The 25,724-nt window shown below is 49.6% G+C and overlaps 12 protein-coding genes across 12 annotated transcripts; 7 read left to right on the top strand and 5 right to left on the bottom strand.

The window, feature by feature from the left end:
- PPTG_09397 (hypothetical protein) lies at positions 1-2,375 on the top strand. The gene has a single exon (XM_008904397.1). It carries the CDS (start codon positions 57-59, stop codon positions 2,331-2,333), a length of 2,277 nt encoding a protein of 758 aa, XP_008902645.1. The 5' UTR covers positions 1-56; the 3' UTR covers positions 2,334-2,375.
- A 583-nt stretch (positions 2,376-2,958) lies between these two features.
- Positions 2,959-3,219, top strand: PPTG_22519 (hypothetical protein; the record flags this gene model as incomplete). Its single annotated transcript, XM_008904762.1, has 1 exon — positions 2,959-3,219. One exon carries the CDS (start codon positions 2,959-2,961, stop codon positions 3,217-3,219), a length of 261 nt encoding a protein of 86 aa, XP_008903010.1.
- Positions 3,220-3,343: 124 nt separating this feature from the next.
- Positions 3,344-4,222, bottom strand: PPTG_09396 (hypothetical protein; the record flags this gene model as incomplete). The annotated part of the gene is made up of 1 exon (XM_008904396.1): positions 3,344-4,222. One exon carries the CDS (start codon positions 4,220-4,222, stop codon positions 3,344-3,346), a length of 879 nt encoding a protein of 292 aa, XP_008902644.1.
- A 1,703-nt stretch (positions 4,223-5,925) lies between these two features.
- On the top strand, positions 5,926-6,986 carry PPTG_09395 (hypothetical protein; the record flags this gene model as incomplete). Its single annotated transcript, XM_008904395.1, has 2 exons — positions 5,926-6,430; positions 6,892-6,986. The coding sequence occupies 2 exons, from the start codon at positions 5,926-5,928 to the stop codon at positions 6,984-6,986; spliced, it is 600 nt and encodes a 199-aa protein (XP_008902643.1).
- Positions 6,987-7,293: 307 nt separating this feature from the next.
- PPTG_22518 (hypothetical protein) lies at positions 7,294-7,772 on the bottom strand (the record flags this gene model as incomplete). Its single annotated transcript, XM_008904761.1, has 2 exons — positions 7,294-7,449; positions 7,530-7,772. The coding sequence occupies 2 exons, from the start codon at positions 7,770-7,772 to the stop codon at positions 7,294-7,296; spliced, it is 399 nt and encodes a 132-aa protein (XP_008903009.1).
- Positions 7,773-8,439: 667 nt separating this feature from the next.
- On the bottom strand, positions 8,440-9,596 carry PPTG_09394 (hypothetical protein; the record flags this gene model as incomplete). Its single annotated transcript, XM_008904394.1, has 4 exons — positions 8,440-9,032; positions 9,094-9,167; positions 9,249-9,404; positions 9,469-9,596. The coding sequence occupies 4 exons, from the start codon at positions 9,594-9,596 to the stop codon at positions 8,440-8,442; spliced, it is 951 nt and encodes a 316-aa protein (XP_008902642.1).
- Positions 9,561-14,278, top strand: PPTG_09393 (hypothetical protein). The gene has a single exon (XM_008904393.1). It carries the CDS (start codon positions 9,700-9,702, stop codon positions 14,092-14,094), a length of 4,395 nt encoding a protein of 1,464 aa, XP_008902641.1. The 5' UTR covers positions 9,561-9,699; the 3' UTR covers positions 14,095-14,278.
- On the bottom strand, positions 14,039-15,566 carry PPTG_09392 (hypothetical protein). Its single transcript, XM_008904392.1, has 2 exons — positions 14,887-15,566; positions 14,039-14,825 (listed from the first exon to the last, which is right to left on the bottom strand). Exons 1-2 carry the CDS (start codon positions 15,552-15,554, stop codon positions 14,162-14,164), a joined length of 1,332 nt encoding a protein of 443 aa, XP_008902640.1. The 5' UTR covers positions 15,555-15,566; the 3' UTR covers positions 14,039-14,161.
- A 3,904-nt stretch (positions 15,567-19,470) lies between these two features.
- Positions 19,471-20,265, top strand: PPTG_09390 (hypothetical protein; the record flags this gene model as incomplete). Its single annotated transcript, XM_008904391.1, has 1 exon — positions 19,471-20,265. The coding sequence occupies one exon, from the start codon at positions 19,471-19,473 to the stop codon at positions 20,263-20,265; it is 795 nt and encodes a 264-aa protein (XP_008902639.1).
- Positions 20,266-22,166: 1,901 nt separating this feature from the next.
- On the top strand, positions 22,167-22,406 carry PPTG_09389 (hypothetical protein; the record flags this gene model as incomplete). Its single annotated transcript, XM_008904390.1, has 1 exon — positions 22,167-22,406. One exon carries the CDS (start codon positions 22,167-22,169, stop codon positions 22,404-22,406), a length of 240 nt encoding a protein of 79 aa, XP_008902638.1.
- Positions 22,407-23,032: 626 nt separating this feature from the next.
- Positions 23,033-23,176, top strand: PPTG_22517 (hypothetical protein; the record flags this gene model as incomplete). The annotated part of the gene is made up of 1 exon (XM_008904760.1): positions 23,033-23,176. The coding sequence occupies one exon, from the start codon at positions 23,033-23,035 to the stop codon at positions 23,174-23,176; it is 144 nt and encodes a 47-aa protein (XP_008903008.1).
- A 544-nt stretch (positions 23,177-23,720) lies between these two features.
- On the bottom strand, positions 23,721-24,680 carry PPTG_22516 (hypothetical protein; the record flags this gene model as incomplete). The annotated part of the gene is made up of 2 exons (XM_008904759.1): positions 23,721-24,005; positions 24,600-24,680. The coding sequence occupies 2 exons, from the start codon at positions 24,678-24,680 to the stop codon at positions 23,721-23,723; spliced, it is 366 nt and encodes a 121-aa protein (XP_008903007.1).
- Positions 24,681-25,724: the final 1,044 nt, after the last annotated feature.

Genomic DNA, 25,724 nt, shown 5'->3' with positions numbered 1-25,724 from the left:
CCAGTTTGCCCAATAAACGCTCAAGATTGGTGTCCTACACCCTACCAGGGTCAGTCATGATGAACGGAGCACCAGACAACCGCGTAACGACGTCCAGCAGCTTTGGAAGGGACTCAAGAGCTTTTGACAATAGAGAGGAGCAGTTTGAGACCATGAAAGAAGACTCGCAGAACCTCATGGAGGCGATGAGTATATCCCAACAGAACACGCAAGAGTGCACACAGACACTGGAGGACAGTCCGTCGCTGTGTCTTATGAGACTCGTGCTGCACCCGGAAGTGGATAAAGCCGTTACAGCGTTCCAGAAGAACGCACTGGAGAAGAAAGGACTGTATCGGATCGAGATGCAGATGCTGACACCACGAGTGACACTCGGGAGAGAGAGTTACGTCGGTATCTTTGATAAAAAGACGTCTGGCGTCGATCCAGTGAAGCTGAGCAGAACTCACTGCATTATTGAGACGGCGTTGGACCCAGAGACTCACAGACATGCAGTTTTCATTACAGATAAAAGCACTAACGGCATCAGAATCGACGGAGTGCAAGTACAGAAAAACAAGAAGTACAAGTTGGCAGATGGACAGAAGATCACGCTACTGTCCTCACGGCAGGGGAACGTATTACTCGGGTATGTTGCTGAAGATCCGCATGTTCGAGGCGCTCAGGAAGGAACTAAGGGTAACCAGACGGCAATTTTGGCAGACTCACAAGATAAATCCCAGCAGGGACCGAACTTTCAGGAATACACACTGGGTGTGTTGTTCTCGGCGCCGTTGGTGGGGAAGGATATTCACGGCAAATACCATCCAATCGCGGAACTGGATGTAAAGCGGGAGTACTCAATTTTGCAGAAGAGTTTGATAGAAGCATCCAAGTTTGCCAAGCGTCCAGCTGCAGTTAATGATCTATCAGGCAACAACGGTCCTGGGACCTTGTCCAGGATATACCAGTGTCCACGACAGATTAGTGTGGTGGCTAAGTTTGCAAACACCGACACCTTTCGAGCGATGGTGACTCTAGGCTGCCGAGCGCTTCATTTTTCTGGACATGGCGATGAAAACCACCTATATTTTGAAGACGGAATGGGACTGGTGCACCCGATTCCCCATAAAGGACTCCAAGAGCTGTTCTCTGCAGGTGGAGGAGGAGAATCGACGCTGCGTCTTGTATTCGTGTCTGCATGTTCTTCTGCACCGCTGGCCTATGCTTTCGTAGCGTGTGGTATTCCTCACGTCATTGGTGTACGTACAAACCAGAAGATCGAAGATTATGCGGCGATTGAGTTCACGCGTGCATTTTACTTGGCTCTTGCGACCGGGAAGCCGGTGGGGGCAAGCTTTACTATAGCACAGCAATCGGTTGCCAAGTCTCCGAATATTCGAGGACCGATGGCTGTTGCGGAGAAGTTCATGTTGCTTCCTGAAGACGGCGACCACTCGGAGATTATTTTCCCTCTTGCAGCAGTGGAGTCTTCCAATACTATCAACCTCGAGCCTATGAAGAAGAAGCGATACCCGAAGCTATGGTTCGATGACTTACCGGCCATGTGTCAGGGATTTTGCAATCGATCTGTGGAAGTGTACAAGATCTGCTTGGCATTGATGATGACGCAGTCTCGTATTACTCGTCTGGTTACGATCTGTGGAGAAGAAGGCATTGGCAAGACTGCGGTGGCGCATGCAGTGGCGAACTATGTAGGACCACGCATCACTTCAGAAGGGGGCGTTCGTATCTTTTCGGTAGCTAGACTGGCCCAAGACGAGATGGATGAACATGTGGGAATGATGCGACGTAATATCAACATCGCGAATGGAAGATGTCGCGTACTAACGCGGTTAGAGACGATGGTAACGGATCATTTGAAGCAGCACAAGGCTCGGATCGAGTTCAACGGCCAGCACATGCTTATGGTCATGGATGGCTGTGATTATTTGCTACGTAACGACACTCGACGAGACCGATTCCGTGTCTTTTTGTCGGATATTTTGACAAATAACGCGTCTCTGAAGATTGTGTTGACTGCGCGAACGTCTATCTGTGCTGACGGTGCTGTTCGTGGACACGGCGAACGGTTGTACACTCTGTCCAAGTTCGACATGAAGAGCGCGACGATGATGCTGGTTAGTCTCATGAGTCGACCTATTCGTGTTGAGGAACTGAAACACGCACGCGCTACGAACTCTACAGATAAGCTGGAACTTATTGCTTCACACCCGGCTTTGAGAGCTACAAAGGGTATCCCAAAACGCATTGCCGATCTTGCTGGCAGACTGAACGAAACAACCATGGACAAGATCCAGGTAGACGAGAGCGATTTAGGACTCATGGAATGATAGGAAGCCTAGTATAATATAGCGATGATGATGAAACTTTCCTTTTGATTTTTCTAAGTTCTCTCAGCCTAAAGGGCTGAGAGCATAGACGTCAAAGGCGTTTCTAAAGGCGTTTCTAAGCGCTGTAGTTCAATTCGTAGACTTGCAGTTGGAATGTCGAGATTGCGCTCCCCAGTTTTGGAGGGGTCCGTAATCATGTTTGACTTGGTGTTTGTAAGCCGAGTCCCCGCATGGGACGCCCCTTCAGATTTCCGAATGCGCTTGATATTTAGATAAGTTCCTCCCGATATTTTCACTATGTGTACCCATCTACTTCCCCGGAAAAACACGGTACTTTACTGGTTAAAGTTCATCCAATGCCGTTGCTTCTGTGGCAAGCACGTTAGAAATCAACTTATTTGAGAAGCGACTGTTCAATTATAGGTATCTGAACGGTCGCCAGGCAAGGGCGATTTCCTCCCGGTCAAGTTAAGTTTCGGCTCCGTTTTGGCCAATAGGATACAACACTAAATATGGTAGGGGCGAGTTACTTGGTATTTGTATGGCCGGCCCGGCCTGGTAGGGTGGCACACACCGGTGCCTAAGAAACGGTACACTCAGATAGAAAAGCCTCTGTTAGATGACGATGCCGCTGTCAGATCTGACGGCCCGGCTGTCAGCAGCGATTCTATTAATGCTACACGGCGCTGGTATCAGCATGATGGAGAGCAGTAGGAAGGGGCATTGGTGGTGCGACTCAGGGTGCAGTGAGCACGGATGGAGAGCAGCAAAGGGCATTGTTGGTGCGGCTCAGGGTGCAGTGAACACGGGTGTTGTGACCTTCGGGTATCAGCACAGTATCTGCACAATGTACTTTCGAATGCGCGATGCAGGGGTTGAAATGTGATGGTGCTGGTACTCTGTTGGTGTGGTTCGGTGGCTTGAAGCAGTGAATATATGGAGTTGATGGAGAGATGCTGTGGAATATGTAGACGCTTTTTTTTTATTCGTACTGGGATTACTTTACTTTACTACGTGGTGATAACGTGAGCGGAGCACTGGCACCGGAAGAATTGTCTGTTTCGCCGACTGTAAGAGAAAGTCAGCTCTTGTAGTGGAGGGATTTCTTTGGTTGCGAATATGCCGAGTCTAGTGCTGTTCGTCCAATCAAACTCGTACATTACGCAGTTCGGTTTACAGGAGTGATTTATAAACCGACTCTCGTTGCCACATGCGAGCGCGTCGACGTACACCTTCGAGTGCTCTCCCCACTCTGCTTCTGTTCGGAACCTCGCCTGGTATCTGCGGTCGTTACGCCTTGCGGCATCTTCAGCGTAGAGTATTTCACCTACATACTCAACGACGAATGCCCCTTGAGGAATGATGTTGGGCGATACCACGCCCAAACCGACTCGAGTCTGAATGAGGTCCAGTTCAAACCGCTGCTCAAACCGGTTTCCACATCGAGGGCCGAGTAAGCAGTTTGAGTCGTCACAAACTGTTGCCGAGTTTACGTTAATGCACGAGCTAGTGAGGTGAGTGCCTGTGCTGGAGATACAGCATAGCTCGCACTCACATTTTTGGTCGGTGTAATCTGATGATACTGTGACTGGGTACGGTTTTGAAGCGGAGATGATGCTGTGGTCGATGTGTGCAATATTGCGAGGCCAGGCGTGTGGGATGACAACTTCATAGTCACTTCCAACGAATGGTAGCTCGGTCTGAGTGTGATTTGGCAGAAGGGTGGAGGCGGCTGTACCATCGTGGGGGTTGAGAGGTTGTTGCTGGGGTTGTGAAGCTTGGTACAGGTTGAACCACGCAAGTTGAGCAGTAGAATTTAGTGCTGTGCCAGGCAACGGAGGGACCGTTCGCTGAGAAGCTGGCCCATTTTCGACATGAGCGTGGATCATTGTGTGTAGGAATGAACGGGAGTACAGTCTATTGAAGTGAAGAATGCAAGTGCGTTTTGAGGGAATGGCGGTGGAATTATCGTCGTTCCGTTGGAGATGCTGGTATTGACAGTAACTTCAGCGGGCCTTAAGGCAGTTGAGGATGCGTGATCGGATGAGGTTCTATCTATTGTGTAGTAACGAAAGTAACGTTAGATAACTCACAAGCCTGGAAACATTTGACGTCATTTTCGGTTTCTAGTTATGGCGTCGACACTGGATATCCTTCGAGCGGAGAGAGATTGGCACAAGACGCTGAGGAAGCGCGTCCGCCTTTCGTTAGCGTGAACGATGTCAGAGCTTTTATTGCAACTGGGAGCCCTGCACCGAGTGATAACATCACGCTTGAAATGTGCTGGCTGGGGGCTACAGAATTCAATCATGGATGGCACGTCGAGTTGTTGAATCGGGCCGACGAAGAAGTGTTCGAAGTGGTGGAGGAAGGGCTTGGGAATATTGATCCTGCACGACGTAGTAAATGCATCTTTGCATTGACGATTTGGAAAAGCCGTGATGATTCTCTAAACGAGTACTGCCGATGCACATTACCCCCAACTGCTCCAAGACGCCAACATTAATGACCATGCGGACGACAACAGTGTTCATGAAATCCAAGTCGAACCAGATCAGCAAGTACTCAGACTAGAAGACGTGCGAGAGGCGTGCAGAGCATTAAAGCTAAAGCTTGCGCGAGAAAAAAGGTCACCGCCAGTACGGAAGTAGACTTAGTTGTGAGCCCTTCCGACTTTCACCATCGCAGAAAAACATGATGGCAACGTCGTACAAAGCTGCCCGATACGCTGGGACTACCGTCGACTACAACAGAATGGCTGAAAGCCTCCATTTCGGTACTTTCAAAGGTCACGCCGAACAGCTACAAGCTCTCGAAAAAAAACTAGTCGATGAAATGGTAGCAGCTTTGAAGGAGCAACGCTACCTTGAAGCTTCCAAGGGTGACGACACAACAAAACATGTACACTACGACTTACTAAACGATGCTGATACTGCGTTACAGGGCTCAAACCAGTTACTTGCACCGATGAACCAGATAATGGGTTCAAGCAGCAAACGTGATGAGCTCCACGATCCATTAGTGGCAAGTACCGGATCGGATAAGGTTACAGATAAACCGGCACAAGCATCTGACCTTCTCACTCATATACAACAACAACATGAAGCCGAGACCACGATTCAAGAGCTCCGCTGCCATCTACTCGAAAGTAGACGTACTATCGACACCCTACGCTCTCAGCTTGCCACTCACAATTCCACTCGCACTGGAATCCTAAAACTCAAAAACAACGCGGCACTCTGACCAAGATTATCTAACGTCGACTCAAGTGATGCAGTGCTGTGAAAACGCGTTCCGGGCAGCGCTAAAGGTATTCGAATCTTATAATGACAACATTTAGATCCCAGGTCGTTAAAAAACACACACACCACATCTAATTCGTCTATTCTATAATCTCAAGTATAAACCTTTTAAGGAGACCTGCAGTCTTGCAAATAATATGAAGTAGGCTGAGAGAATTCGTGCAACGAAGAGCCTCGCAAGAGGCTCGAGGGTCGCTACTGTTTTATCTTGAAAAAATGTTGCATACAAATCGCCGTGTCCCACTTCAAGTGCCCAAATCATTTTCTTCACCATAACTTGAAAAATCATTATGGTGAGGAGGACTAGTTCGAGGCCTGGCTGGGCCATGGAGCGCTACGTTGCTGCTGTATGTGCGTGTCTGGAAGGAGACGTCAATCTCTGGCCCCGTGAGGTCCCACGCTTTGAATCGAGCGACGAGCTCCTGCCTGTTCCATGGATAACAGTGCTTTTCCGTGCCGAGACCAAAAGTAATGCTGGCAACACTCGGAATCCCAGTGTCCACCACAATACCAATACTACCCCTTCAAACGCCAACGCAAACGATTATCACGGCTCTGTTGACCGTAATGAAGCCTTAACACGGCAAGTCCACGATAAAGTGGCGGCAATACGCTTTTTAAGCCTCGTGGCTCGCTATCCAGAATATTCGTGGCGTGGCAACCCTCTTTTCTGGAAGCACGTGTTGAACGATATATGTGACTCCTCTAGTTGCAACGTGTACTTCCCACCTCCGCAAAGCTCCTCGTTCCGACGTCGAGAGAAGCCTCCAAACTGTGCGCCAGCAAGAAATGCCGGTGAGGTCTATGCAATGCCAAAATTTCAGCTCATCTTTTCCAGCTTGAAGGTCAAAAATGAATTGCTCGAGTTGTGTACACAAGCTTTCTCCTCGTCGCCTAATTATCTTTTCCAACGAGTCGATCAATGCGTGCAGGCTATAATGACGAAGCTCGGTGTTGCTATACCACACCAACCTCGCAGTGTAAAGATCGATCTGGATTTCTCGCGAAGCAGACTGCGTTTGGCCGACTCTAAGACTGGAATCCAGAATCTGTTGCTGGCAGCTTCAAGCAGAAAAGAAACTAGGAACTCTTCGATAGCATTGTTCTCGGTTCGGTGCTTGAATTTGAGTCAAACTACGATCTCTGAACGTGACTTATCCCCACTAGCACAAATAATGGCTCTGCCAGCGTCTACTGTCAGTGAGTTAGCGCTCGACTTGGTGTTTACTGCGAAGACATCCAAACGTTTTATGCAGTCGTTCTGCGAATTTGTGTCTGCGTGCTTCGCTGTATCGCTGTCTGGAGCGCCAGTGACAACGAGCCTGACGAAACTAAGCTTGAATTTCAGTAAACTCAGCAACTTCCAGCTTGGTTCACTGTTTTCAGCTATACACGATGGTAACAGCAGATTTGGAGTTCGTGACTTATCGTTACACGGACTGGAGGGCAGTGATGCATGGCTATGGCTTGCGTTTGGCATCTTCCACCCAACGTCGAAATCTCCAATCGAACACTTGGATTTATCACACTGCGTACTCCGACTCGAGGATATTGAAACTGTGCGCAACCTCCTGAAATCTACAGATTATTTGCCATGCTTGATGCAAAAGAAGATAACCTCTGGGCCAGATACAAGCCACCAGAGCCATTGGGCTCTCCTACAAGCTGGTACTCGTCTTGAGATTCCTCGAGGCATGAAGAAACATTCCAGAGGAAAACCCGCTCCAGCGTTGACACTTGAGACGGAATTGTGGTGCGAATTGCTGGATTCTGGAGTATCGTGGGCGTGTGTCTTGATACCTGCTTACGGCAAGCTATACGTCAAGAATTCAAAGATTGTTAAAACGGAAACCCGAGCTAGAAGCAAGCATAGCTGCAAGTTGAAAGCACTGACAATGATGGGAGTAAAGACAACGCCGCAATTCCTGAGAGTCGGCGAGGATGGTGCACTCTGTGGGCCTTTAGAACACGAGCATATTGATTGTGTTTTGTCCGAGTGGGTAAAGACTGTCGGACAGTCGTTGGAGACGCTCCATCTGCCCGACAATGCGCTACGAACCAGTACTTTGGATGTTATTTTGGAAGCATGTCCACTGTTAAAGAACCTGGATGTTAGCGAGTGTGAGTTGACTGACATTGGACCGATCACGAGAGCTCTTAGACGTGAGAGCTGCAGTCTGCGTACACTGAACGCTGCTCAAAACCACATCAGCGCGGCAAGCCAGGAAGAATTCTTTCGACTGCTACGAGGTACCGAATGCCACTCGATTCAGCACCTGCAAGTCCTGCAACTCGAGGATAACCCGACAAGTCATGAGAACAGAACTCTTAACGTACTCTACTCGTCACTGCGAAGAAACAAAACGCTACGATACCTGGTTTTGTCAATAAATGAGAAACACACTGTTTCCAGAGACCTTCGATGGCGATTTGGTAGGGATCACCACGACTCGTTGCTAGGGCACGAAAGTCTACCGTGCCAGCATCGCCTTGCGCTGTTGAGTGTCGCGATGGTGACGACTTTGCCCACTGCTGTCATTGACATTATCTTTGACTTTGCGAGACGTGAGATCCGTCGCCAAGTGTTGTGGGAATGAAGCAATTTTGGTAGAATCGTGCGTTCTGGTTGATGCCACAATACGCCATCCGAATGAGGCTTTGCGTGTACCTGTGGCCTGTTGCTCTCCGTTTTCTATCAATGCGGTGAAAGGACAGCAAACGAATAAAGTTTCATAGCCATCTATGGCCAACTGTTAGTTATAAGTATATTCTTGACGCGTACCTGGCTGAACACTCCAGTTGGTCTAGCAGATTTCCATCGGAGTTGGGCTGTTGCTCTCGTTTTTTCTATCAATGGGCTGGAAGTAGATTCCACACCAGGCCTCCGTCCGATTGCGCTTGAAGTGCAGGTCCGGATCGTATCCACCTGCTAGTTGTTGCTGCCGACGCAGTTTCTTGGACTCGTTGACGCCAAAATTCGGCCCACGTTTCCCTCCTGGTACAGGAACTGGCTGGGGTCCGCCAATAACTCCGGGCTGGAACCCCATCATTGCCGCCTCCATCTCCGCCGTGACAGCCTGGTCGATCGGAATCGCTGTGGTGGTTGCCCGCAGCTTAGACACGTCGCTCTCGTCACGTTCTCCTAGCGCAACCTCCATCAGCTGAGCCTTCTGGCGCTCTAGATCCGCTTCGAACTGAGAATCCTCTTTCTGCTGCAGCAGTCGTCGCTCTTCTGCCAGTCTCTGTTGTTCAGCAATGAGCTGTGCAATACGTCGCTCCTCATCTGCCTTCTTGGCATCATTGGTAGCAATGGCAATGGCATTCTCCTGTCGGTATTGTTTCCACTGCTTCTGGGCCGCGGCCTTCTCGGTATCGTCGCCATAAACCAAGTCAAATACTGCAAGAAAACTCGTCAATGTCTATAGTTTCCGATAAATCAGCTTGAATAGCCCACGTACTAAGGTTCTCTAGCATCTCCAGGTAGTCATTGTACTCGTCCAGCGTGTCGAAGTCGTCCTCTGTCTTGTTATAACTGCAAAAAAACATAAGGTACCAATTTTAGACATGATTATCCAACCACCCCTCAATAGTTATAATGACAGAGTGTCCTCACTCCTTGGTCACTTTCTTGCGCACCGACGTCTCCTTGGCAAAGTTGAGCTCCTCAATAGTCTTGTCCTGCAGCTGCGACTTCTTGACGGGCTTCTGACACGCAGGACACGAGATCTCGCGCTGGTGCTGGAACTCGCGCTTGATACAGTGGTCACAGCTAACGGGTATACACGAGGGTTACATGGTGGACACGAGACCAATGGAGAGGATACAACACACACAATCGGTGGCCACATTTGGAGATGAGCATCTTCATCTTCGTGTTAAGGTAGTTGCTGTCGTCCTCGGCCGACGTGCCGCACACGCAGCAGCGCAGCGCCAGCTCATCCGCTTCATCTGCCGCCGTCATGCTCTTTTCCTCTCGTTCGCGATATTCGTAACTGAAGCTGGAGGGTACAATTGAAGGTTACGGAATACTGTAACCTAGATACTATTAGGATACGACAATATCCATGGACGGCAAGATGGCGGCGGTGGAGCGCGTCTTGGCAGAGCTCTCACGGCTGAACGAGGAAGCTGCGGCATCCCCCACCACGGTATCTTCTACGCCTACGTCTAACGCCGCTCTGGACCAATTCTCCGTGCTTTCTGCCTCTTCGTTAGCCCCCGAAGCTGTGGTGATCGTACCCCACAAGTCTTCACAACCTCTTCCCCCAACATCTCCATTTGCGCTGCCCCCTGTGCGCCTCACATCCCCATATGGAGACCGATCGACGGTGCAGAAAGAGCTTGAGACAGTGGCACATCCGTTGTTCGCATTGGAGCGTCTAGGACCATTTCCTCGCGGCTGGAAGGACAGTAACCCGGAAAGTAACCCCAAGGTTACGGTTCCACAGAGTCGACTTCTGGCTCAAATGCCCATGTCCGCGCCCCGGCAGGAGCTCGTCCCAAAGCGGAATTCAATAGTAAAAGATCCATTAAAGATCCAGTACGAGTTTCGAGCCGTGGACGTCTCTAGGACCGGAGCAGACGCAGGATTTAGCAGTGCGCTGACCAAACAAGACGAATACGCCCGAGGAAAGATGAGTAACAAGCCCTACTCCCCTGGAGGAGACTCATTGGCTGAACTGGAGCCGGAGAAGGTCGAGGAAGAGCTGAGTCCGATGCAAAGGCTGCTAATGAAGGAAGAGGAGCAGCAGAGGAACCTATTGGTGCTTGGAGATGGAGAAGAACTGGACGAAACACTGTTGGAGAGTCTCGTGTTTGATGTTCCAGGTATTAACGGCTGCTTAACTGCTGAAGACGTGAAGAAGATCGAGAAGAAGGAGGTGGAGACAGTTGACGAAGTCGAGAACGTCGGAGTGAACCCGAAAAACCTGCTAAAACCGTATTTTGAGGCGGTGGCGGATAAGGACCATGTAGCAGCGATCAGGAGTGCTGTGCTGGACGAGAAAGCTGCCAATGCGATGAGACAGAATGATGACAACACGACAGTTGGACTGGATCAATTGTTACGTGAGATGGAGGACGATGGAGAGCTCATGGAGTTGGGATTCTCAGTTGAGGATGAAGAAGAGGAAGGTGACAACACTGAACAACAGAATGGAGATCCTGATGTTGCATCAAGTGCAGTGGAAGCAGCTGATAAGAGCGTTAAAGCGGCGTCTGGACTGGAAGGATCCTCTACTGACGATGATAGCATCGAAGACCCGGAGACGGCATTGGAGACGATACTGGACTCTGCCTCAGAGTCGAGTACACTGACGTTGCAGAAGCGAACAAGCCCCACGTCCGAGTGGGCGAGTATGGCGAGTGTCGATGTGCGCAACTTCCATGAGAAGGTTCCTGAGATGGCTATGAAGTACGAGTTTGAGCTGGATGTGTTTCAGAAAGAGTGTGTCATTCATCTGGAGCGCCACGAGTGCGTATTCGTGGCTGCTCACACCTCTGCTGGTAAGACTGTGATTGCAGAATACGCCATCGCGATGTCCCAGAAGCACATGACGCGCACTATTTACACGTCGCCTATCAAGGCCTTGTCTAACCAGAAGTACCGTGACTTCCGCACCAAGTTTGGACCCGACAATGTCGGTCTTATTACAGGCGATGTCAGTATCAATCCGGAGGCCAGTTGTCTAGTTATGACGACGGAGATCTTGCGCTCTATGCTGTACCGTGGAGCTGACATTATCCGGGATATCGAGTGGGTTATCTTTGATGAGATTCACTACATTAACGACAGTGAACGTGGTGTGGTATGGGAGGAAGTGATCATCATGCTTCCTGAACACATCGGTATGGTCTTCCTCTCGGCTACTACGCCGAACCATTTGGAGTTTTCTGACTGGATTGGGCGTACAAAGAAGCAGAAGATCCACGTGATCTCTACCTACAAGCGTCCTGTCCCTCTCCAGCACTTCTTATATGCTGGAAAGGAGCTCTTTAAGCTCTATGACGCTACCTCTGGATATCTACCAAACGCTCATGGTGCAGCCAAGGCCAAGCTCGCCCCAGCGTCGGATAAATCGAAGGCTGGTCGAGGTGGCAGGGCTGTTGCTCGCGGTGGCGGTAGTAGTGCCAATGCCCGTAGTATCCGCACATCAGGAGGTGATCAGGGCGAATGGACCAAGCTGATCAACACGTTGAAGGACAAGTCGTTGCTTCCAGTGGTGGTCTTTGCCTTCAGTAAGCGCCTGTGCGAAGAGAGTGCCAGCAAGTTAGCCAAGCTTGATCTGAGTACCCCTTCCGAGCGGTCAGAGATTCACCTCTTCCTTGAGTCAAGCGTGCAGCGACTACAAGGATCAGACCGTGAATTACCTCAGGTATTGACTATGAAGGAGATGCTTAAACGAGGCATTGGCGTTCATCACGGTGGCTTACTTCCGATTATCAAGGAGATGGTCGAGATCCTGTTTGGTCGTGGTCTAGTGAAGGTTCTCTTCTCGACAGAGACGTTCGCTATGGGTGTGAATATGCCTGCGCGTACAGTGGTGTTTAACGGGATTCGAAAGCATGACGGCAAGAACTTCCGTGATCTTTTACCTGGAGAGTACACTCAGATGGCTGGACGTGCTGGACGTCGTGGTCTGGATTCGGTAGGTACTGTTATCATCGCGTGCTGGAACGATGTCCCCGAACCCACATCGTTGAGGACGATGCTGGCGGGAAAGGCGACGTCACTCTCCAGTCAATTCCGCTTGACGTACAATATGATCCTGAACCTCTTGCGAGTGGAAGTTCTAACCGTTGAGGACATGATGAAGCGTTCGTTCTCGGAATTCCACACTCAGAAGGCTCTTGCCTCGAAAAACATTCCAAAGTTGATTCAGAAGGCCAAGAAGTTGTTACAGCAGCTTGAACGTTCACTTGTTGAGGACTACCCACATCTCGAGGCTAGTGGCGAACTGGCGCAGATGCAGGAGTTCTACCAACTCAAACGCGATAAGCGTGAGCTGGAGAAAAAGCTGACCAAGTGGCTACTAGCGAACAACATCCAAGCTGCCAAGAACGCGATTGCACCTGGACGCATCGTAATTCTCAACGTGAAGGGGTTATCATCCGATCAACTGGCATTAGTTGTGCGTACAAATGCTGCTATGGTGAATGAAGGCGCCACTGCTCGATCAAAGCTCTCGTTTGAAACAGAACTTCAGAGTACAAGTACCAGTGATGCAGGTCAGAAGGGAGTCTTCAAGTCGATCATGGTCATCACTCTCTGTCCTGATGACTACGAGCCTCCTAAAGTGGAGATACCATCAGAGACCAAGAAGAACCTTCACACTTTAATGGGTGGTCGTATGCTACGTAGCAAGAAAGACGACGATGATCTCATGTTCGGACGCGTGAGTAAGAAAGGGAAAGCTGAAAGTCAAGAAAGTGCGCTTACTGCACCGGCGACTGCTACGCTGCTGGGTCGGAAATATGCTGTGTTGGAGGTACCTGAGAGTTGTGTTGAGAGTGTGACGTCTATTGTAGCGTCGAATGTGAACACCAAGACTCTGGTATCTTCCTCGTCGAAGAAGGAACTCGCTAGTAGCATCGAGTTCCTAACTCAACTCGAGAAAGACACTGCAACAACGCAGAAGGCAGCGATCACTTACGTTGACTTGATGGGTGAACTTAAGGTCAATGACCTCGAAGTCGCGACGGGTTATACTCAATGGCAGCAGATGTACTCGATGGTACTTAGTCACCCTTGTGCCACCGACTCACCGTCCGTGTCTCGTGTCATGGGAAAAGTGGAGAAGATCTTCAAGCTCAAGGCCTACTTGGTGCGTATGACTCGTGAGTTGTCGAACGATTCGCTCTCGCTCTTCCCGGACTTCCAGCAACGTCTGAGTGTGCTGAAACGACTCGGATACATCTCAGAAGACGGCGTTGTGCAGGTTAAAGGACGAGTGGCATGTGAGATCAACACGTGCGAGGAACTCGTGCTGACCGAAATGATCTTCGAGAATGTATTGGCCAATCTGGAGCCTGAAGAGATCGTTGCTGTGCTGTCTGCGCTTATCTTCCAAGAGAAGTCTCAATCCGAGCCAACACTGACTCCAACGCTAGAGAACACTCGCGAGATCGTCAAGAACATTGCGGAATCATTGGGCCTCATCCAGCTAGAGCAGCATCTTGAAATCGACCCTGCAGTCTACTGCAAGGGTGCGCTCAACTTCGGATTGATGGAGGTTGTGTACGAGTGGGCACGAGGCATGCCCTTCAAGCAGTTATGCGAGCTCACAGACGTGCAGGAAGGCTCCATTGTGCGCTGCATCACTCGTCTTGATGAAGTTTGTCGTGAAGTTCGCAATGCCGCGCGTGTCATCGGAGACCCGCAGCTATATCGCAAAATGGAAGTTGCCTCTGAAGCCATCAAGCGCGACGTCGTGTTTGCCAGCAGTTTGTACCTGTCCTAGTCGGAGAAAAACCCAGTTAAAAGCGTAGTCTTGTCAGCTGTATCGATCTATTATACTCGACTTCTAACTAGCCGAAGCGTACGTGCGAACTCCCGGTAGTCTTTGAAACATGACGTGAAGCGGTTGGCACTGCATTGTGCACTGACGCTTGGCTAGCAGGTTGCTGGACGTTTTCTGACTGTCGATTCAACTGCTGCAAAGACTGGCGGCAGTTGTTTGCATACTCCTCCACCATCGTCTTGCGTCGTGCTGTCAGTTGCAGCTTGGATGAGCCCAGGACGACGCCCAGGACGCTTTCTAGACACATGAGACGGTCTCGACGCTTGGCTTGGTTCACAACCTTCTCCACAGTCTCCACCAGCGTGAATAGCGCAGTAGTCAGCGACACCAGCTCCGAGTGCTCAAAACCCGACCACAAGGAGTCCACAACCGTCACCATGCGACTCAAATTCACGTCGTACGCACCCAGTTCAAACTTGTCACGCAATGTGCGCACCTCCCGCGAGCAGCGGTGTAACAGAGCTCGAGCCTTTTCAACCGACTCAGTCTTCTTTTCCTTAGTATTGTTGGTAGCCTTGACCTTCTTAGGTTTTGCAGGAGACGTAGTACTCGTCATTGCCGTTTCTCCATCATCAGGCAGAGCAATCGCACGCTTCTTCTTGCTCTTCGATACCGGTGCTTCAACTGAAGACTCTTGACTTTGCTTTTCGGAAATTTGGTCTTGGATACTCCTAAAAAAACTCAGGTTAATATACTTGTCACAAAAGACCACAAAATAGTGCCTTCACGTACTTGATCCATTCCGTGAGCTCCGGACACTTGGCTTCAATCTTCTTGAGCGACCTATCTAAACGACTAAGCCGCTTGTCCGTCGTGCCATCTCCTTTCAGCTCGAGAGTGTGAGTTACAACCTTCCGCACATATTTCTTCCACCATTTTTGTTTCTTGTCGTCCACCTCCTTCAGCACTGGCATCAGCCTCTCCAAGTGCTTAATTTGGTGCACTGCTGCGTCAAACTCCTTTGTCTGTAAAATCTGCCTCGCCAGCGTCTTGGCCTTCTCGAATGTCGAAGTCTCCGCAGGTTCAGCCTCCTCCTTGACTTCAAGATCTTCTTTTGCCACATCTAACGCTCCATTCTGAGGCTTGCTACCGGAAATTAGCTTATTTGTGGCCGTTTCTAAATGGCACTGAAGCATTTCTAAGTCGTCCAGCAGCTCACTCGACACTGCAGCCCGTTGACTGGCGTGTAGCTTGCGTGTGGCGTCTTCCACCTGCTTGGCCTCCGCCATGGCCGCCGTACACGCGCGCATCTGGTTCTTGACGTTTTGCAGATCTTGCTCGAGCGCGCGGCAGCAGTACTTGCGGCGCGTGCCCTCATCTAGCCGCACTAGGATGCGCTTGAAGCCACTTACGCGAACCTGCTCGGCGTCCATAGTCTCAATGCAGACGAAAAAACCCATTAAAATTCTAATGGTTTTTTTTCGTCTGAATGCCATCCCAGCCAATCAAATCTCTCGAAATATTTTTTCCATTCCCTTTATAATTTAGTACTAGTGTACTGGATTATCAAATTAATTTATGTCAATGACAGTATGATTGTACTAAGTTCGCAGTGATTAAAAATCAGAAGCAACCGTAAGTTCGCTTGCGTGTTCGCGTTAAACATTATATTGCTACTGTACAATTAAGGTGTTGACATTTTGACGCCCAACTTGACTTACTCTTCAGTTTGTAATACAATGCACTTCCTGAATCGCGGAATTGCCACGACGTCCATAATTGATGAACAGCTATGTACTACCCCGCTAAGGAAAAACACACTTTATAAAGAAAATTGCGAGAGCTCCGCCTCATTCCTTTTCGGGATACAAGATGTCCATTCGCTGTGGGTCTATCGCGAACTAACCTAGAAACCTGTTAAAAACTTGCCATAAAAGCTCAAAGGCGATTTTGAGTTGGAAACCATCGAGTTGTGTGGCTGTATCAATCAACAAGGGGCAGACGAAGGAAGCAGCTACAGACGATCTCTTCGGTAGTAATCCCTAGGCTTGGAATATTCCCTCAGCAGCAATAAATTAGCGACTAGTTGTAATAAAAAACACATGTTATTATTCCGTCTCACCCCTCAGCTGTAAAAACAAAAACATCCTTCTCTTCACACAGGAGACCAACTAGTAAGGGTCTGATCGAGTTCAAGATGGCGCACCTCGTGTCGTGATTTTGAGTCCAACTGCAAGACCCCAAGTATCTCTAGCGCCTTTTCGTGCTCCAATAGCTTCGAAATCATCGCTTGTTATGGAACCTGAAGGAGATCATAGATTCTGTGAGCCATAAAGGTACTTACCTATCTCTACTTAAAGTATTTGGGACAGAGTAGGGTTCTGAGCGTGTAGCTGGCATATTTGTAGTCGTTGACCTCTTTGAGTGTGAGGCGGATTGACTGGGTCGGGGTGGTCATCTTGGTGTGGTGAGTCAAAATTGGCACTAATAAGCCCGGAGTGAACCGCAATCGTCCCCATTACTGGATTCTGTGCACCTACCAGATTCATTTTTGTGGCACATTCAGGATAAGAATATATTTACACAGGAATAAATCGGGATCTCCCAATGCTATGACTGCCGAGGGGATCGTCTGTAATTACAGCAAGTTAGTATCACTAAACTCATGCCGTGCGTTTGCCCGGGATGCTCTGGATATTTCACGTTGATAACAAGCGGTTCTTCTAACTAACAAAACCAACCTGAAAACAAAAAGCGGTTGGCTGTGGGTTGTACTTCCGGTCGAGACGCCGATGTCGCGAACACGGCAAGCACGACACCGCCATCAGCAAGCCATCCCAAACAGTAAGTATCTACCACCACCAACTCTTGCTATTGAGACGTCGTCGTGTCCATCTCCGAAGAGTGGAAGGACCTCATCGTATGTGCGTGAATGCACCTTGATCTGGCGTCTGTCGGTCAAACAGAACGTTTAACTGCAAGTGATATCGGAGCCAAGCATGCAAACAACTTGTGAGATGTCACAAACCGTAATAATAAATATCACTTTAAAATTCTTATAGTGTCAGAATAGGGAGCAAAATCTGTACAGCGACGTCATAAGATACGCCATAGACGATTTACTATGTCGTATTATACGACGTAGAGCGCACGACAATAGGAAATGGCTCAGGCAATACTTTATCCAAGTCATAAAAAACAGATAAGATCCGAAAGGTCAAACGGGAAAAGTGATAAAGAGGACAGGGGTAGGGCGCGGGAAGGAGAGAAGGAGCCAACGGGAATGAGATACGCGGATACAGAGGGAATGGCCAACGATGGCAGTCATTACAGAATTTGCCGGATGGCCCGCATTCGCTCCAGCTCCCGAGGCAAAACCGCTGCTGTTGCCGCAGCGGCCCGCGACATAGATTTCAGACATCTCGGGCGGCAATTGTGTGCTGTAGGATGGACAGCCAAGCGGCCTCGTGGCATACAGCGTGAGTGGACCTACGTTAGTCCAGACGGCGTGGACACGTTTGTTGGTGAGAATGCAGTAGTACTGTTTGCTATTGAGTCTGGATTGCTTCAGGATATTAAGGGCAACGAGAGCGCAGACGGAGAGGGCGGAATTGAAGCAGCAGAGGACGCCGCGACCGAAGAAGCCCAAGAAGATACCGAGGATGCTGTGGCCGACGACGTCCGTCCGTCTCAAATCGACACTTCCGCTCAGCTCTCCCAAAACACCTTGGACGAGATGTTTGGAGCATCCAGTGACTCAGATGCTGAGCTTTCACAGGCGGTGGCTCCGGCGTTTGACCTGTCGCCAACCAACTTGCCATTGGTGGAGTCAGATCGAGAAGCAGCCACTAGCCTGAATTTACTGTCCGAAGCATCTGAAGCCGAAAGCGAAGCTACAACCAGAAGCGACACCGGCTGCGCCGACGGACCGGATTTTGCGACCAAGAAAAGGCGTCAAGAGCGACGTGAATTTTGTTCGAGACAACGAGGATTTGGGTGCTTATGAGAGCTTCAGCTCCGGGGATAGTGCCGCAGAAGATTTTGACGATGGAAGTGATGGTGTTGCTTGCCCAGCGGCTGCCAAGGATGACATGGACTTGGTCTCGGACAACGATGCAGTGGAGATGGACGAAGGTTTCGTTACGTCGCTTCAAATTGGCGCAGATACTATGAGCAAGAGCGCGATTCAGCAACGAGCGAAGGCTTTACGGGGAATGCAGTGGACACCTGCAACGTCATTGTACGAGGAAAACGTTCCCGCGTATCCTGGGCTCAACATGGAAGATGCACATCCGACGCAAGAGCTGCGTAGCATTTGCCACTCCCTGCTACTTACCTTTTTTCTACTTCATGCCCAAGTCACTATGGAATATGATCGGTGCGGAAACTAACCGGTATAGCCTACAACAAGTGGACAGGCGAGCAAGACGGGTATTTTCTAGGCAAGCCGACCGCCGAGAGATCTTTGTCCAGATTCGCCGTCGCTTGAGAGCGACTCCTGCCTACCAGCCGAACGAGATCCTGCATGTGATTGGGTTTCTCGTTGCCCGTATGTTGTGCCCACAGAAGTGTCGGTTTTCGGCACACTGGTCGATGTGTGTCGATGGTGCCATTCCCGCTGGGACGTTTGGCCAATTCATGGGCCGTAACCAGTGCACGGACATCTTGCGCGATCTCCACTTCGTTGACAACGAAGCTGAGCGAACGCGAGACAAGCTCTGGAAATTGCACCCCATCGTCGACAAGTTACAGCAGCGGTTTCTGGCTGGCTGGTCGCTACCAGCGGTTTTTTCTTTTGATGAAGGTGTTCTCCCCTCTACATCAAAGCGGAATACTACCCGTATGTTTATGCCAGATAAGCCCCACCTGTATGGATCGAAAATGTTCATGTTGTGTGACTCCAGGCCAGCTTATTTTCACAGGTAACGTGTTTTTCGTAAAATGTACTTTTAATATAATGTCTAACTTTCTATGTCGTATTTTACTAGATTCGAGATGTACGCTGGCAAACGTAATGTAGAAGAAAATGGAGATAGCTCATTTGACAACAAGACCGGCGCTGCTGCAGTCGTGCGTAACCTGAAGGCGGTACTGAATGAGACCACACGTCATCACTGGCATCTTGTTGTCATTGACAAGTTCTATACGTCGATTCTACTTGCTGTGGAGCTGCTTGGAATGGGAGTTTATGTGATTGGGACCATTATGACGTACCGGCTTGGATACCCAAAAGAAGTTAGAGAGACCCGAAAGACGCGGCCGGCAGCAATCCCTCGCGGCACTTTTCACGTTTGTCCGTTCTGTTGATGTGCCGCAGATGGTTTTGTTTCGCTGGTGGGATCGAAAACCGGTGCATATTTGTGCACCGGCTCGGCCATGACAGCTTCATCAATCAATCGAAATGTCAAGCAGGTTGGTGCGGTCACGGTGGCATGCCTTGCTGCGGTCAACGACTATCAACGCTGGATGGGCGGAGTTGACGTGCATGATCAACTCCGCCTGCAGACGTTCTCGCTGCAAACATCTACCAGGTTTTCCAAGTGCTACAGAAGCTTGTTCTTGGGGTTCGTCGACTTAGCGCTGATGAACGCGTACATATCTTACAAGGAGACAGCTCGGCTTGCCGGGACAACAGCGATGAATCGCGGCGAGTGGTTTTGCGTCCTGCAAAATCAACTTTTGCAGCTCAAAGCGGACGACTTTGCTGGTGTAGTGGTTACGCCGCCGCCAAGCAATCAGAAGCGTAGACGTGCGCCCGTTCGGTTGACGCACGAGCTGGAGCAGTCGGAGGATTGGGTGACTGTAAGTGGAGTTCAAAAGAGGCGTCAGAGGTCTTGTAAGGTCTGCGCACTCCTGAGGACCAACCCGAAGAAGAAATCATTCGCTACAACTTACTTCTGTGAGCGCTGCTCCGTCGACAACGCCAAGTGCTGGCTGTGTAACAAGCTGCGGCATACTTACAAGAGCGAAGCGAAGACGTGCTTCGCTATTTGGCACGATGACTTTGACTGTGGCCAAAGTATTCCTGTGGCTCTGGGCAAGAAGGTGGTCCTTCGCCGCCCTGGTAAGAAGGCGGGTGAACGGAAGAAGACGCGACGCGAGTTGGAGCTTCGTGGCGACGATGCTGATGACGAGGGAACGGGAATCGTAGTGGGCAGTGACGAGGATTAGTGTGGCCCTGGCCACACGCTGTGGATGTACTAGGATGAGCTGACATGCAAGCTATGTTGAGTGTTAGGTGCTAATGCACTTTTTCTCACTATTATGTCTTTTTTGCTTCCTGAATTACCATGTGTTTGCATTCGTTATACCACTCTATTGGTCGCTTCTGTTGCCAGCCGGGGTAACTTACGACATCTAGGAGAGGAAGGTCGCCAGCTATGTAGTATAAATGACGACATCTTTAAAAAAAAAAACCTGTTGAAATCTTATGCGGTTTCCCGCAGGCGGTTATGTACGCCATACAAATATACTGTGAAAAGCTTCGTCGTATAATACGACGTAAACGTACCGTAATTAACGTGTTTGGAGTCCTGAATTCCGGTAAGGAAGGGTTAAGTTCGTAATTCGCAATAAAACGAACTTAACGTGTATTGAAAACAGCACTGCGGATTATATGGCTATCTCACTTACTTTCAGTACACTAGTTTTGGATTATACTGGGAATACCTCAGAATGAGGGATTGACGGCCCCAGCGGATTAATTTAACGTATAATATCGATTAGAGTTCCCCTAGCAAAATAGAGCGCCCTTCGAATAGAATGCGGTTCCGCAGAGCACTCTAAAAAAATATAGTGCGATCAATTAGAGTGCGCTAACAAAACAACCTTTCAAGATCTGGACTGTGCACCCTAAACCACAGCTCTAGACACCACTCGTTTCGCCCAACACTGCCACCGCCATTCGTTTCCTTCTTCACCACTCACAAGGCTCAAGTGCTTTTGTTTCATCAGTCTCCTTTCTGCTATGCCTGCACAACGTAAGTCCGTCGAGATCAGTCTCAAGCAACAGGCTATCGACTGGATTGAGTCCGAAGGTGGTGGAATTCCATCTCGAGCGGAGCCGCACTTTCGTCAGCTCAGGTGGCGAGTGTCGGCGTCTGCCTATCGCAAATGGTGGCGTGATCGCGACCAAATTCGTACGGAGTCTGTTGCTCTCTTTCGGCTTTTTGGTGGGGGCCGCAAGCCCCTCCTAGGAGTTGTTGAAGACGAGTTGGACTTGCTGTACGATAAGCGTCTACCGAAAGAGAAAGTGACGCGGGAGTGGATAGCATCGACTGCTATTGCACTTTTCCAGGCAAGTCGCACGGAAAAGCAACACGAAGACGACCCAATCCGATTCGTCGCGTCCGATCCGTGGGTGCAAGGATTCATGAAGCGCAACTGTCTAACACTTCGAAAGCGTACAAACCTCACAACACTCGGCGACGACGAGTTGGTGGAGCGAGCGGTTTCCTACATGACCTATTTGGGCGAACACAAGCCATCCATGAACCGCGACCGAACTATTCTAATGGACGAGACTGCTGTCTACTTTGAGGATGCTCGAACGCACACGGTCGACGAGGTTGGAGCACGTCATGTCGTCATTCGCTCTACTCGGTTCTCTTCAATGCGGATTACTGCGGCGCTTGCAGTAACAACATCAGGGAAGAAGCTACCGCCGTGTCTTATCTGGAAGTGAAAGACGCGGGGACCAATAGAGCGTGTTGGTGGGTGCTACGTTGCTTATCAAGAGAGAGCGTGGGTGGACCAGAACCTTCTCCTCAACTGGCTGGATTGGTACTTCTCTGAAGTAGCCAAAACGACTGGGCAGTATGTCATCTGGGACTCGATGCGGGCTCATATCGCCAAGAAGGTCAAGCAGCGTTGCCACGAGAAGGAGATCGGCATGGTCGTGATTCCAGGAGGTTTGACGCCCTACCTCCAGGCGGGAGATGTTGGGATCTACAAGTCCTTTAAGGACAACCTGTGCAAGATCATCAATGAGTGGAAGCACTCGGACCAGGTTCGCTACACTAGAGGGGGGGAACCCTCGTCCGCCTGAGGTCGAGTTGGTCGCAGCATGGGTAATGAAAGCGTGGCGACAGACGCCAGACTCTGTCGTCGCGAAAAGCGTTTCGATCTGTGGTTTTAGCGATGACCCTACTTCGTGGCACATTGCACGTCACGACGTGTACGGGACCAAGTTTCGAATGGCTTGGGAACTGCGTAGTCACGACGGTGCCGAAGATGACAGCGGAAGCTTTGACGACTGTGAAAGCTACGAGCACATCATGGAGACGCTGGACGACATCGTCATTGAGGATTAAACTGAAGCAAAAGATATGTTAGCGAGCTTGCAGCTAGGTTAATGACAATGCAGAAGGAGACTTACCATTTTAGCACGGAGAATTAACGTATTCGATGGGAATCGAACCCGCGACAACCCTGCTCCCTCTTGGGGCCCTCAATAAACCCAAGTGTCTTAACTACCTGAGCTGTCAGTGTTGATGTCGGAATAGAGTGCGCATAAAATAGAGTGCGCAATTTCGATTTTACCGCACTCTAAAAAAATAAAGTCCCGCACTCTAATGCGTATTATACGTTAATTCCACGGTACTGCGTGCGCGTAACCTCGGTCGACATTCGTACTACATTAATATAAAGATGGAAAATCTGTTAACAACAAAATATCGTTTCTCGGAGAACGGTTTGGTGCAGATGACGATGGAAATGACTGGTTGGTTCAGTGTGGGGCAACGGATCAGTCACCGGACAATGGAAGCAACGCAGGGGGAATTCTAAGTGCTAACTGCCCCATCAACCCCAAGGACGTACTAGTGAAAGAGGAGCTAGGTGAAGGCACGTTTGGCTGTGTTTATGCTGCTACGCGGAAGGAGGCTCGAGTGGCTATCAAGAAGATCACTCTACAAGGCAATACCAAGAGCGTGGCATCATGAAGGGACTTCACCACCCGAACATTGTGCTGTTCATGGACTCCTGCTCCAAGCCGCCGACGCTGTTGTTGGTGACTGAATTACTGGCGAACGGAAGCTTCTTCGACATTCACCACAAGATGCCGCGACCGGATCCTGCTTAATTGCGTCTCGCGTACAGTGTGGCGTTCAATATGGCTAAGGGCTTGACGTATCTGCACAACCACAATCCGATCGTCATTCACCGAGATCTCAAGTCTCAGAACATCCTGTTGGATGACCGCATGAACTTCGGGCTGTTCAATTTTTGCGACGTTGGGAAGACCATGTCGATCTTTGGAAGCTCGCTGGAGTGGCTCCTGAAGTGTTGAGGGGCGAGAAGTGCGGCACCCGTGTGATGTCTACAGTTTCACAATTATTGTATGGGAGGTGCTTGCTTGGGGAAAAACGTACCCATATCTGGGCTCCAGTGACATTATGAACGGCGTTGCTGGTGGAAATTTGAGGCCAACTGTACCGGACGGAACGCCTGCACGACTTGCTCGTCAGCTAGAAGACTGCTGGGTGAAGAAACAGGATCAACGACCGACGTTTAACGAACTCGTACCTAGACTGGAAGCCATGATCAAATCTTTTGCAGCCTAACGTTAGACCTCTCTTGTCCAAGTCGCAAAAGTTTTAATACAGATTTTGCCATCTCTTCGGGTCTCAGTGGCAAGTCGAAGACGCGGTAGTGGTGTTCAACGACTTGATAGTGTGCAGCTTGAAAGAACTCAAAAGCACTCCGTCAGCAGGGTTTGTGCGATCAAACACCACACGACGAGCACGACTGTGAACCAGAGCCATCGCACACATAGCGCAAGGCTCGTGGTCGAGATAAATGTCGTAACCAGTGCACAAGTTCGACTCGCTCTTCTTATCGCTTCCGCCCTCGTTCTCCTTCTGCCCTGATGTAGCTGCGTCTTCTGCTTCATCGAGCTTAACGTGTAGTCGCTTAACATCGTTCAGGTTGTCGTCTCATTTAGAAAGAGAGAATTATAATACGTGTAGTAGCTTAACATCATTCCGGTTGTCGTCTCATATTTATTCTTTCCGGTCCAGTTGGGAACGTGTTGTTACCTAGACCACGCTGCGTGCTGGGGGTGGCTTCCAGAGATTCTGGAGCGACGAACTAGGAAGTGGATTGTCATCGGGGGAGGGTACCGAGATATCCGTCTTTGTGGAGTGGGCGTCTACCTTTTCCTAGTGTGCGTCAAGCTCAAGGTGATGGCAATGGAGGCGGAGACAACGACCGACCAAGCGCGAACTCAAGAACACGTGCTACAGCAAAAACGACGCCGTAAGGCGCAATACATGCGTGAATACAGGGTCAAACACAAGCAAGCCCGCGTTCCTCCAAACCGTAACGACGAAAGATGCAGTAACGAAGAAGATCAGGCCACCGCGACAAAGAAGAATAAAATGAAGAAGAAGAACGCCGACCGCATGAGAAAGCAGCGTCAAATGCAGAAGAAGAAAACAGGAAAATATATACTAACTGTTTCATAATAAAGTTTATTAGTATATTAACTTGAGAATGCGTTGTACATGCAGCACATGCGGACCGGATAGATCATGATTGCCGTGCCCCTGATTTTCATACTGGTCGTGGTGATAGCTTGCAAACATTGTCGAGTTCGATACTGGAAAAACATTCCATTTCCCTAGATGAAATTTAAACGATGATGGAGGGCCAGAATTTTACGAGCGATCCAAAGTTGGCTTTAATTTACTATTACTGCTGTTGAGGACCCCCAGATGCATTTGTTTTCAATGATGAACATGTTCGCGGCGGTGAACAGTGCGAGAAAGGTTACTGAATGCATTGGATTCACCTTTGGGGGAATCGGATTATGAGCGCTGCCAGACATCTGCAGCTTCACTGGATCCTTCTCAAGGTGGAATTTTGGCTTGCGCTTCCTGTTGCGAATTTCTTGTTGGCCCCCGAAGTGACCGCGTGAGCTTATCATTATCACAATTTTCACAATCATTTCGAATTTCAGATTAGGAATACGAAGCGCGCTATGGCCATTTACCAGACGATATTGCTAAATGTCACGCTCAAGTTTTTTTTATCAGTCGGACGGAATAAAATATTTTTTTGAATCCGGAATTAGTACGAAACAAGGAGCGAATTCATTTGTGCGCGAAGTGCGCGTATAACCCTCGCAAACCGAAGTTCAGTCTCGCTAACAGTAATGACTATGGTCGGTATGGCTCGCTTCCTGACTTGAGCCCGATAACGAAAAACTGTATTGCGGCCGCTCGATGCTTTGGATTGGATTTTTCGATTTCTGGAAAGCATTGTAGTGGACACTCGCTTTGTTTTCCTTCAAGTGGCCCCCAGGCATGCACAAAAGGTCTACCGGTGACGGATATTGATCGCAAGCCGCGTGTCACGTTTATTGGCTCTACGGAACAGTGGAGAGCACGAAAACACTTATTTCGGGGATTGTACGAGCTACCGAAGTGAGAGTATATTTCCATGGTTGTATGTGCTGAAAGAGACCCATAGTTATTTTCGAAAGGAATGCATTGTAATCGACGACTCAATATCTGCAAAGCAACGGCTGGCTGATCTGCAAGATTCAATTGAGAAAGACGTTATTGTCAGTGACGCTGGTTCGTTGCATGCAGTTGACGACGCTGCCAATTCCGAGCGTTATGGGACCG

Source organism: Phytophthora parasitica (genome assembly GCF_000247585.1).
Source record: "Phytophthora parasitica INRA-310 unplaced genomic scaffold supercont2.18, whole genome shotgun sequence".
Lineage (NCBI taxonomy): Eukaryota > Oomycota > Peronosporomycetes > Peronosporales > Peronosporaceae > Phytophthora > Phytophthora nicotianae.
This window is presented reverse-complemented; position numbering and strand designations above follow the sequence as displayed.